The sequence below is a fragment of the Labrus mixtus genome, chromosome 7 (assembly GCF_963584025.1).
Source record: "Labrus mixtus chromosome 7, fLabMix1.1, whole genome shotgun sequence".
NCBI classification, from domain to species: domain Eukaryota; kingdom Metazoa; phylum Chordata; class Actinopteri; order Labriformes; family Labridae; genus Labrus; species Labrus mixtus.
The window spans coordinates 2,804,844-2,816,908 of record NC_083618.1 but is presented as its reverse complement, the minus strand read 5'-3'; the positions used below and the strand labels follow the sequence as shown (position 1 = coordinate 2,816,908).

Below are 12,065 nucleotides of genomic sequence, written 5' to 3'. Positions count from 1 at the left end.
GTTAGTTTTTTAATGTGCATATATATTTAGCATTTTGTGTCAGCTCATTGGGATTAAAAATCTCTTTTATGAGAGTGTCCTGGCCAACACAGGCAGCAAGACAGTCCAAAAGGTTTCCAACAAAGATTGAGCAGCCATACATGTAAACATTACAATGGACACATTACTATAATACATTTAAAATAACAAGTGAAACCAGTAAATAATTGTCACAATTGGCCACAATCATAATTATATCAGACCACCTGTTTAAGTTTCAGGTCTCTTTGTAATTTGTTCCTAGAAAAGGCAGCAGCAAACTTCTAAAATGCTTTATAGTTTGTGATGATTCACAGTATCAAGAGGTGCATGAATAAGACAGCCACCGTAGTATAGGAAACATGTCATCATCAAAATGGAGCTGAATTACAGAGCGCTTCTCGCATTGATTCAGTGATGACCGTTAGGTTTTCAGAATCAAAATAAAATGTATTTTTGTTCTCATTTTACACTTCCATTATCAGCAGCCTCCTCTGCTCTCCTCTGGCCTCACATCAGTGTCACACCACTGAGTGAGATAGTGACCTTGCTGCAACTGTGCTGCTTTGCTTCACCGTCCTACAGCACAAACAAACCCAGCGCATTTGCACCATCCCCTTTAGTCCTTAGCTCTTCAGGTCAGCACAAATCCTGTAGGATTTATGACCAGAGGGGGCAAACCCCCCCCCCCCCTTGTTCATACACACACACACGGACACACTGTAATGTACTGCTGGGTACTACCAGCTGTTGTGCCTCAGCAGCATGCATCAAAATAAGATTATTATTTTTGTCATACTCGTCCCCTCTGGTCACCACGGCAATAGCCAAAAACAACTCATGGTGGCTGCAGGAGAGGCAGGCGCCGTGGCGACCAGAGTGGACATCGTCACACAGAACGATGATCAGTGTGGACATGAGAAGTCTGAGCGGGTAAATATAGAAAATAACAAGAGTGCCGTAGATGCCTGCCAGTGAGTGATCTGTTGGGGGACACGAATTAGTGAGAGGCAGCTGGGGAGGTAGACTGTGTTTGTGTGTGTGTGTGTGTGTGTGTGTGTGTGTGTAATAAGTCCCATTTGGGGGTATTCATAAATGAGGGGGAACATTAGGTCAAGGCTACAAATTGCTGTCTGCTGCATGTCACGCCATGCTCTCTCTGTTTCCTGAAGTTTTTTTAATATGCATCTCATATTGCTTCTTTTCTTTTTCACTTCATTCATCCCTTGCATCTCACTGTCATCATCTTTTTTTTTTAACCTTGAATCTTTGGGATAGCATCTGCTCCTTGTTTTATGTTGTTGCACATAAAGCTTCTGCGACTCCTCAGTGGCATTTTTTCACTTTTTATGTCTTAAATCATTTTAGCATTATCATTTTAGTAGGCTACCCACTCTGTAACTGCCTCACTATTTTGCTCTTGCATCATTTGTAAATGTCTCAAACTCTTGTATTTTCATCTAATTTTGTATTATTATTCATGTATTTGTTTATTTAACAGGGACAAATGATATGCCAGACACACAGGTTTTTCTAGCCATGGCTCATTTGCAACCTTTGTCATGCTGCCCCTTTAGTCTGCCTCTTGTCATATCTCTCTATGGTCACTGCACATCAGCACCATGTGCCTCTGCAGGGCTGCCCACTGTCTGCATGTGTTGCATTGACTAATTGATGTGTATGTGAGTGCATGTGCAAAGGGAAAGTGCTTGCACAGTGACACGCGTTACAGTCTGCGAACGGCAGAGGCAGAGCGAGAAGGGAAGGCTGTTCTGCATGTGCTGCTGGCACAGTGGGACAGTGTGTGTTATCATGAGAGAGAGAGGGAGGGAGGTAAAGGGCGCTGGTGAGAGAGAGAGAGAGTGAGCAGAGAGCTTGTATGAGAGGGAGAGTGGGGAGGTTTGTGTATCCCACTCCACAGACAGGACTGCTCGGAGTCAGAGGGGAACACTGAAGCTGCTTGTTGAGAGGTAAAAACACTCGGCACTCTTATTTACTTTGTGACAGCTTTGGCTTTTCTCATAAATATGCAGTTTTCATCTACATTGTACTGTACATTCTGTTTTACCGAGCAGCAATCGAATAACCTTCTAGCCTCTTCATGGGGGTATGCTCTGATAATGTGGCATGTGATTGTGCATATTATTCCATTAAAGCTGTAAGTCAGTGCACTCTCGCTTTGCCAAGAAAGAGGATTTCATTGACTGTGATTAAGGCAAGTGCAGAAAATGAAGCAAGACCCCTGCTGTGACCTACAAAAAAATAGAGATTTTAATTTTTAATACTAGAGAGTGAACGTATAAGATTGACTTTTTTATGAGTTTGTTGACTACAGTATATGTGCAGGTTGGTATAATATAGACTCTGCATTACATCCTGAGATATACACTACTTTATTTGGTTGTTTGGGGTGTAAATTAGATGCGTGTTTTGGGGCATATTTCCCTCTACTTTTATATATGCGAGTGTGTGTTCTGTTTGTGTGTGTGATTTTACAAGTGTTTGCATACCTAGAAGTTCTTCTTATTAGTACTTTGTTCAGTATTTAAATAACTAGTGCAGAATACAGAAAGCATGTGTAGTTAAAATGCAATGTTCTGCATTAATCCATCAATCCACTTCTACTTCAACACTGTGTACAGACCTGCTTGTGTTGTATGGTGTATTCCAAAGGTTTCCTGACAGAGACAAATGTCTGTAAATAACCCCAAGTCAACTATCCTTGCATCATCTGATGGCTCCTAATGCTGCATAGTGAGATACAGATGGTTGCACTGTCTGCTCATACACACCAGCTGCTCTGCGAATGTTGCATGCTGATTTATGAATTGATATAGGAATTATGATAATATAATGGACCCTGTGCTAATAATAAAGTCATTTTTGTAAATTCTAATGCAGTCCATTTGTCCTGATTAGTGCCAGCGGAGCTAGAACAGATCTACAAAGTTGCCTGTAAAGTTTGTTTTTGTCTTAAACACACGATGTAAACAAACAATCTTCAGTCTGCTCATTTCAGCTGATTTATTACTCGAGCTTGTGTGTGACTGGTGTTTTTATTATTCTGGGTTCTTGCTTATCAAGTATTTGAACAGCATGGCAACACGTTTCATGTTTTTCAGCTTGTCCAGTCGGTTGTGTCTCTCACCACAGGAGACACGTCCTAAAGTCGTCCTGTGACTGTAGAAACAGCAAAGTCTAAAGAGATGGAGAACTCGGCAGGATAATGGTTGAAGATGATGATGTCATGAACAGACTGTATGAGTAACCTTATAGAGCCACTGACGTATGGACGTCACATTTTTGTTGCTCATTATAACCGACCTAACATTTTGCACAAATAATTCTCAAGTTAAATGTACTGCTTTACCTCTCTCATATCCATAATCAAGTGTCAGAGGGCACACACACAAGTAGGCATGCATGCAAACAGTGTTTATGTTTACCCATTGCTTTTAATTTCCTGAAACCATAAGCCAGCTTGATAAGTGCTCTTTGTCACTATTCCAGGAATTAGGCACAATCAATATTGCCACAGATGTATTAGAGGATATTTTTGGATTATTTGATGTTAAATGTTGTATGCCAAGACGCAGTCACACGAGACATAGCTTTACTAGAGATCCATTTCTGAATCTCCTAAAAAATGTCATTGCTGCTGCTGCCAGAATAGTAAAGTGGACTTGTGAGATGACTGACGGACTTATAGACAAAGTGAACCTTTGAGTGTTCTGGTTCTGAGGGACGTGTGATCTAAAATAAGGAGCTCTATCAAAATAGCTCTGCAAAATCTCTCTGCTCTATGTCAGTGGTCAGCATGTTCAGCTGTTGACATCTTTCTCCCATCCAGCTTTTCGCTCTCACTTCCTGTCTGCGTTTCTGTATGCCTCTCCTTTTTTTCTCCTTCACATTTCCCTTTTTTTTCACCCCTCTAAGCTGCGTCTGTATCTCTGCTCCCTGGACAGTTTTTTTTTTAAGTTGTTGCTTTGAGTCCTCATCCCAGCTTCCTCTTGTTCTCTTCTTCTCCAGTTGCATAAAGTGATATGCCCTGGTTATGTGTGATGCTTATCGAGGTGTCCTTTGTCATCACATGTTGTTTATTCAGAGGGGGGGGGGGGGGGGGGGCATACTTGTGTCTCACGGCAGGGATGATGGTGTTTATCCTGTCCCCAGGCACTGAAAGAAGAGAGAGAGAAACAGGAGTGTGAGGTTGCAGCAGGAGTGGGATTCTGCACAGTGTAGGAAATCCCAAAAAAAATCAGGGGATCAAAGATGAGAGGAAACCAGAAAAAAAGCAGGCCGATAATGGGAGAAGAAAGAAAGAACGGAATTCTTTCATGTTAAGCCTCCTAAATGGTGGCCACTCCTAAATGTGCCCTCTGGTATACTTAGAGAATGTTCACTGTCTGTTTAAATAAATCAAATGCATCAGTTTTATTTAGCTTTTTTGGACTTCAGTGTCATTCTGTGAGTCTATGGAACTTGGAATAAGCGATGGTTATTTTTGCTTTTCCAGTTTGAAATGGGAAGGCTTACTCACTTCTCCCTCTCCTCAGTGTGATGTCAGATCTGAGGTGCCTGTCAGAGTGGTACTCGCTCCTCCTGGATGGCAAACTGACGCGTGTGTCTCAAACACTCACATGTATCTCCAGCTTCTATGAAACTGACTCAGCTGCTCCGGCAGAGCTCTGTGTTGGATTTCCTTTTCATTGGAAAAGGAGCAGTGATTCATGATGTGGCAGGGAAAAACTTTTCTGATTTCGTTCCACAGTTAATCTGTTGTGGAGCAGATTCACGGCAAAGGAAGCTGTAAAGAAGTTTGGATGTAGATTAAGGCTGATTAATCCGTCAAATCTTTAGTTTAATCAGATAGGATGTATAAATCGAAAAATGTAGTGAGAATGTGCACTACACTAGAGCCCAAGACGAGCCCAATCACTCTTAAATCTGTTGACTTAGTCAGAAGTTAAAGCAAGCAGCTTAAGCTCTGTCCAAATGATAGCAAAACCCCCCTACTAGAACCTTTGAAAGCTTTACCATCTTAATAACTAATTAAGACATGCTGAAATGTAGAATCTTTAAACTTCAGGCAAGTTATTTTTTATTGTTTTCAACGCGCTTAATTTAGCCAAAGGGCTGCCAGCAACGCCAGAATTGATAATTTTTCTATTATTTTCTGATTTTTGACTGCTTGTTAGCCGAAACAAACGACGTACGTATGCTTTTTTGGGAGAAAATGTATTCCTACCTGAACAGAGGAAGGTTAGACGATTGATACCACTCCCATTATATGTCTGAGCCAGCAGCCAGTTAGCTTATCTTAGTAGCTCATAGCTCTTTCAAGAAATAATCTAATTGTTTTTGCTTACAGTCTTATATGCTAAGCTAACTCTCTGTTGGCAGTAGCTTTTTGTTATTGCTGGAGACATAAGAAATGTACTTATTTATTTAACTCTGGACAGCTTCAGTAAGAAGCATGTTCCCCAAAAGTATTTCCAATAGAGCTAAAGATGATTCATATAAGCAGCACAATCTCACATGTGACAAGCTAAGCTTTCCACATTTTGTGTAATAAATGAATGAAACGTTTGACTTGATAAACAAGGCAAAGTGAACCATTTAGAGAACAGTCCAGGCATCCAGTCCTCTTAACAGTAAGTGAGTCCCTGAGGGCGTCGTTGAGTGCTGTCATTGGCACCACAACTAGACAAACTGAACCAGATGGCTCCATTCCATGTGGCTCCATCATACAGTCCACATGCATTAAATGAAGAGCCTGAGGCTGGCAGGGCTTCCAAAGACACGTGTTAACACTATGCATGTGTGTGTTTGAGTGTGTGTTTTGTATGTGCTTGCGTAGGCTACATGTGAACCCAGTTTGACCAGTGCTGACATCCTGTTGCAAATTGTTTCCTGTTGACTCTGGTGTCTTGTCCCTATGTCTTTATTATGCTGCATTTTGGTGTTTTCTGTCTTCATGTTCAACCCCTGGCGACTTTGTGTGTGTGCATGTTTTTTTGTTAATATGTGGGTGTACATGTGTATGTTGTGTCTGTCTCCCACTGTTCCTTCCTGGACCACTTTATTCATTTAACCACCATTATTAAGCCTATTAAGAGATGAGTTCTCCCCTGTGGCTGAATCTCTGCGTACTCTCCTTTCCTACTGCAGGTTTTATAACATGTTTGTGATTCTACATCTGCACACTGCAGAGTGTGGACAATGTTTGCTTCCTGTCGTGGAATGTGAAAAGAACTGATTGACGTGAGCAAAGATGTGGATATTACAGATATCACCTCATGATACCATGGATATGAAAAAAAAATAAAACCAAATAAAAAGGGTTTTTGTAAGTATTTCTGAGACATTCGTGACAATAACCACATGATGATGGCATCATTTTGTCATTTCAGCAGTAGCATACTTTGGTGAATTTGCTTTGCCATGCAGTAGCCAATTACAGCACGCCATACCCATTCCTCCCTACATCACATGTCTTTTTCCCTATAAAGCTTTGCTCTCAGATAATAGTCATTACAATAATGCTAGGTGGGCTCAGACTTCCTATGACTGCCTTCAGCCTGCAAATCAAATTTGCTGCAAATTTTGGTTTAAATCAGATTAAAGTCATGTAAAGTAAATTTCTCTTTCTGAAAGCATGCACAAGGAAGACCATTATGTAGGAGTTGCAGGAGCGCCTTCACAAAGTTTGGTCCTCGGTTGATGCCTCATCTTCCTTCTGATTTGAACAATGCCAAAGTGTTGTTGCTGACATGATGTGTCAGAAAGCTCTTCTGAATCTACTGAGCAACCGACCTCGACTATCAGGTGTTCTTCATCATTTCTCGGGACCTTGAATCAAAGATCCCTGACATTCACTTGGGTTGACTATTAGTTGCCTTTAAAGTACTCAAAGTTTGAGCGAGAAAGGTCAACAAGGTCGGCCTTAAAATCAATATCGACCTGGAAGTTATCTAACTAAAAGAATTGTGTAGCACCCTGAAACATTTGTGCATTTCTGGTCAGTCGCTTTTTTTTCCCCCGAGGTTGTTTCTGCTGTAGATCATTTTGTCTGTCAGGCATCTGACTCGTTAACCTGTTGCCTGACACCTGTCAGCACTGGCCGGCGCTCAGCCTCAGAGGGCAGCTCAGCTGTCAGTCACTCTCATGGGGTAGTGCACAGGTCAAAAGCTGACAGCGTGGCACCTGTCAAGGTTTTACGGTCAAAGTACACAGTTATTGTTGTTGCATTTCACAGTTCATTTCCTGATTTGTGAGCCGTGTTGAATTCGTTGCTCATCTTTCACCATGTTTTTGAATAGTTTGATGTGATTTGCATAATAAATTAATACCTTGTGTGTCTAAAAATAACTTTTTTACATACCACTTTCTACTTGCTCGGCACCTCAGCCTCAATTGCTTTTATAAAAAAAAACAATCTAGAATTGAAAAAGCACAGAATCCTGTTCATGTCTGTTCATAGAGTATTGTGGCTCTGTGGGTGATCTTGTCTTCCCTTGCTCTGTTTCCCTGTGTAAATCTGTGTTTGGGGTTTTGGCAAGTTACTGTTGACTCACCAGCAAAGAACCAGGACTGCACACCACATGTAGAATCTTCCGCCATTAAACTTGAGCCATTTGGTCTCCTCCTGCGTCTTTACGAGACACACAGATACAATCAATCATTTTTATTGAGACTTGTGTTATTTTAGTGAGGAAAATAAAACCGAACAAGAATCTAAATAAGTCAATACAATGTATTAGAGAGTGGAAGAGTTTTAAGTGAAATTAGTCTGTAAGTCTGTATCAGGATGAGTGTGTGTGTGTGTGTGTGTGTGTGTGTGTGTGTGTGTGTGTGTGTGTGTGTGTGTGTGTGTGTGTGTGTGTGTGTGTGTGTGTGTGTGTGTGTGTGTGTGTCACTAACTCATCATGCAGAACAGCTAAATCTTTACAGACAGCCTCTTCTTCGAACCAGCTGCTGTGCACATCAGAAAGGAAAGTGAGAATGAATGTGCTATCCCCTCAATCAGCTCTTCATCCCTCCTCATCCTTCCATCCGTTCATCTGCGCTACTGGAGCGAGACCAAGAGCGTTAAACCAAACACATGACTTGGCTTGCAGCTTCCCAGTGTGTCCATATGGTTATGTTCACAATTAACTGTGTGCTTTCCGTTTCCTTTTAGGCAACTCTCACCTGTACCTCAACCCCAGACCTGGTAAGTGTATTTACTAGATCTTGTAAGGAAGTAGCTTTACAATATATAGTGTGATCAATGATTACAGAGTTTTTTCTTTCTGGATTGTTTTTCAGCACGGCTCCACCAAATCCACACCACAGAAGAAGAGAGGCTCCCTTCCAAGGTACACAGAAGCCCTGAATCCCCTACTTACATACTGTATGTTACATTAATGACAAAATAAATTGTATATAGAGCATAAACTGTGATTTTGCCTGAGGCCTGTTTCAGCAGCACTAAAACAATGACTCCCCCCAAAAAATGTCTAGGAGTAAAAGTGTGGAAAAGGTGATGGAGCATGTGATGGAGCGTCACTATGACTTTGACCTCACCTACATCACAGAGAGGATCATCTCCGTCTTTTTCCTGCCGGACCTGGAGGAGCAGCGGTATCGAACAAACCTTCAGGAAGTGGCCTCAATGTTGAAGTCCAAACACCAAGACAAGTTCTTAGTAAGTCATCAAACTGAAAACAAGAAATATAGAAACTCCAAGTCTCCTAAAATAAATACATATTTGTACTGTGTGGCTGCAACTACAATGTATTGAAACAAACTCCTGAGCGTGTGTAACTATCCAAAAATAAACAAAAAACTAGACAAAAAAGTCTTTTTTTATGTTAAATGAACAACCATATTGTTCCTTTAACTGCTTCCTTTTTTGCATCTTCATTCTCATGCTGAAAAAAAGATTTGTGACATATCTTTATGTGTCTGACTTTTTAGCTACTGAATCTATCAGAGAAGAGACACGACATCACCAGACTCAACCCAAAGGTAAATTTATTTTAAAAAGAGAACAGATTTTTAAACTATAACTGGCATCATGAGTGAATTCAAAAACCATTATTTTAATTGTTTGCTCTCCAGGTGCAGGACTTTGGCTGGCCAGATGTTCACGCTCCACCCCTGGAGCAGATCTGTGCTATTTGTAAAGCCATGGAGACCTGGCTGACCTCTGACCCTCTCAATGTGGTGGTTCTCCACTGTAAGGTCAGTGCCACCTGGATCCACATGTGCTTGCCTGGTTGACAGAAAGGAAAGGAAAGCTATTTCATGGTCGCTTTAATCTGTTGACAGGGTCACAAAGGGAAGACGGGGGTCATCGTGGCTGCCTACATGCACTACAGCAAGATATCAGCTGGGTAATTTTCTTTATCCAAATACACGCATGTCTGAAGATGAATTATGCAAGCTGAATCTACAATTATCACAGTTCCATTTATACCCTCAAAAAATTGTATGTCTCTTCAACATTTTTTATTATCTGCCATCAAGGCAAAAACAATCTTTGATCACCTTTCAGTGATAGTTAAGTCGGTTTAAAAAACTGTATGGCTGGAAGATAATTTCATCAAACAATTTTATGAATATTTCTTTTAATCAGGCTACTCATAATACTCATAATGTCGGAAAATAATACAAAACAACTAAATTTCAAAGAGCCAAAGTTGACATATGATGTTTTTTCTGTGCCCAGATAACAGTCGTCAACACAAATACAAGTGAAAACAAACCAAATGGAAATATATTTCATCCAGTAGCTGAAAACCAATGCGTCTTTTGGTGTTAATTAAAAAAAAAAGTTCATTTTAATTGGTTATCAATTTGTTGATGATATTTATTCTGACGATAAATTAATCTAATAATTGACCAACTAATTTAGCTCTAGATTACGGCCCTTGGTGCATACAATTAATACGTTTTGTACCCAGAGAAAATGTAAATATCCATAATGCCTATAAAATAAAATTCTTAGAAGACACATGTATGAAAAGTAAATAATGACAGAACTCAACCTCCAAAACACTCTATAACTTCTGAACATTTATTGCATGGATGTTGTTTCGTCATTTAATATTGCACACGTGGTTGTGTCCACAGAGCGGAGCAGGCTCTCACCACTTTAGCGATGAGAAAGTTCTGTGAAGACAAAGTGTCCTCTTCCCTACAGCCCTCTCAGAACAGGTCAGACACACTAAAGTATCTTTGAATTTTGTCCTCTCTTTTTGTGCTGCATTTTTTTTATCACATTGTGTGCTCATCTCTCTCTTCTTCAGGTACATTTACTACTTTGGAGGTTTACTGTCGGGTACCATTAAAATGAACAGCAGCCCCCTGTTCCTCCATCAGATCCTCATCCCATCAATGCCCAACTTCCAGACAGGAGGAGGTCAGTTTCACACAAAAAAGCCAAACATTTGAGGTTGAGTTTTTACAGTTTTTTCTTATCTTATCGCAAAGTAAGTTTAAAAAAAGAAATTTAACAATGACAAACAATGCAGTCTTTGACCCTTTTTTTCTAATCATCTTTCTTCAGGATTTTACCCCTTCCTAAAAATATACCAGTCTTTACAGCTGGTGTACACCTCAGGCGTCTAGTAAGTACAAAAAGTCATGCAAGCAGATACTTTTCTTTCCTCTGTCTAACTGACAGATGTTGCTCATACACATCGCATTCTGTGTTTAGGTGTAGGCCAGTCTGTGCTTATGTTAAAGGTCACATATTATACTCTTTTTTTTTTCATAGTTTAAATAAGTCTAAGAGGTCTCCAAAACATGTCTCTGAGGTTTCTTGTTCTAAATCCACTCTGATCCTGTATTTTATCATGCCTACAAATGCCTCTATTTCAGCCCTGCTCAGAACAGGCTGATTCTGTGTCTGTACCTTTAAATGCAAGTGAGCTGTTATCGGCCACACCCAACTGAAAGGGCTGGGGTGGCTCTGGCTTTCTTACACCATGTCCTATTGTTTATGGTAGAAAGGCCAAACACCTAGCGGTGGGAGTGTCACCCACCTGGGGGAGGGGTTACTGCCCTTTGTGATGTCATGAAGGGAAAATCTCCAAAAGGCCTGTTTAAGCACACATTTCATGAAGAGTGGAGCAGGCGAAAAAAAAAGGAGAGGAGGGACTTTTCTTGTAATTGGGGTGTTTGTAGACAGACTAGGAACATGGTGAAGTGTGTTTTGCATAATACAGTGTGTGACCTTTAAGGTTAGTGTTGTTAGGAGTGTTTTTATCAATGTTTTTAGCTGGTGTGGTGTTTTGTTTGAATTCTGTGTATGTGTGTGTCCAGTGATCCCCAAAGCTCGAGGGCCCGGAAACTGTGTGTGACTATGGAGCCAGCACTTTTATTAAAGGGGGACATTATGGTGAGGATAAGTTTATCATGACCTATATGTCTGTATGACCAGTTTTATTGGAAACCTTTGAACACTATGCATATCCACACATACAGATCATTACTGCAATAACTGCAAAACCTCAATTGTATTATAGCTAAATCCTTTTATTCCCAGTTACTCGACTGCTGGCTTTGATACACTTTGAATCATTGCCTTTGAAAAGTGCTGGATTATTTTAAACCACTTAAGCTACAAATCCTCCGTAGAATATGAAAATGTGCACTTAATGATTTTCTTGCGCTGTCTTGCATGCCTCCTCAAGACGCTTGAAAGGCTTTATATTCCTAAGAGACCTACAAAGAAACAGACTGAAACATACGATTCAAAGCAACAGAACCCATAAACAAAGCAGATAAACCATGATGTCAATATTTTAAGATGTTCTTGTATTCATACATCACTCATCTCTCTCTGCAGGTGAAGTGTTATCATCGGCGGAGTCGCTCAGCAGAAAGGGAGGTTGTGTTTAGAGTCCAATATCACACCTGCACTGTTCATGGAGCTCAGCTGTGGTTTGGCAAGACTGAACTGGACATGGCATGCACAGGTATAAAACAAAGGGTCTGTTAAGGTTCTATATCCTAGCCAGTTGGCTTTTAGACAATACTAGGGCTTAAATAAACTT

At 40.5% G+C, this 12,065-nt stretch overlaps 1 protein-coding gene across 4 annotated transcripts in view; it reads left to right on the top strand.

Annotated features, from left to right (window-relative positions):
• The window catches only part of LOC132977492 (tensin-2-like), a 29,403-nt gene that overhangs the window by 8,945 nt on the left and 8,393 nt on the right, over nucleotides 1–12,065 (top strand). For 3 of the 4 annotated variants that reach the window (XM_061042092.1, XM_061042093.1, XM_061042094.1), the window contains exons 4-14: nucleotides 8,201–8,233; nucleotides 8,329–8,378; nucleotides 8,524–8,707; nucleotides 8,980–9,030; nucleotides 9,124–9,246; nucleotides 9,334–9,398; nucleotides 10,138–10,221; nucleotides 10,314–10,426; nucleotides 10,574–10,634; nucleotides 11,332–11,407; nucleotides 11,858–11,987. In XM_061042092.1, the coding sequence (XP_060898075.1) occupies nucleotides 8,201–8,233; nucleotides 8,329–8,378; nucleotides 8,524–8,707; nucleotides 8,980–9,030; nucleotides 9,124–9,246; nucleotides 9,334–9,398; nucleotides 10,138–10,221; nucleotides 10,314–10,426; nucleotides 10,574–10,634; nucleotides 11,332–11,407; nucleotides 11,858–11,987 (970 nt within the window). Of the gene's footprint in view, nucleotides 1–1,871; nucleotides 1,989–8,200; nucleotides 8,234–8,328; nucleotides 8,379–8,523; nucleotides 8,708–8,979; nucleotides 9,031–9,123; nucleotides 9,247–9,333; nucleotides 9,399–10,137; nucleotides 10,222–10,313; nucleotides 10,427–10,573; nucleotides 10,635–11,331; nucleotides 11,408–11,857; nucleotides 11,988–12,065 lie in introns of those variants that run through there. The other variant, XM_061042095.1, reaches the window with a different exon arrangement.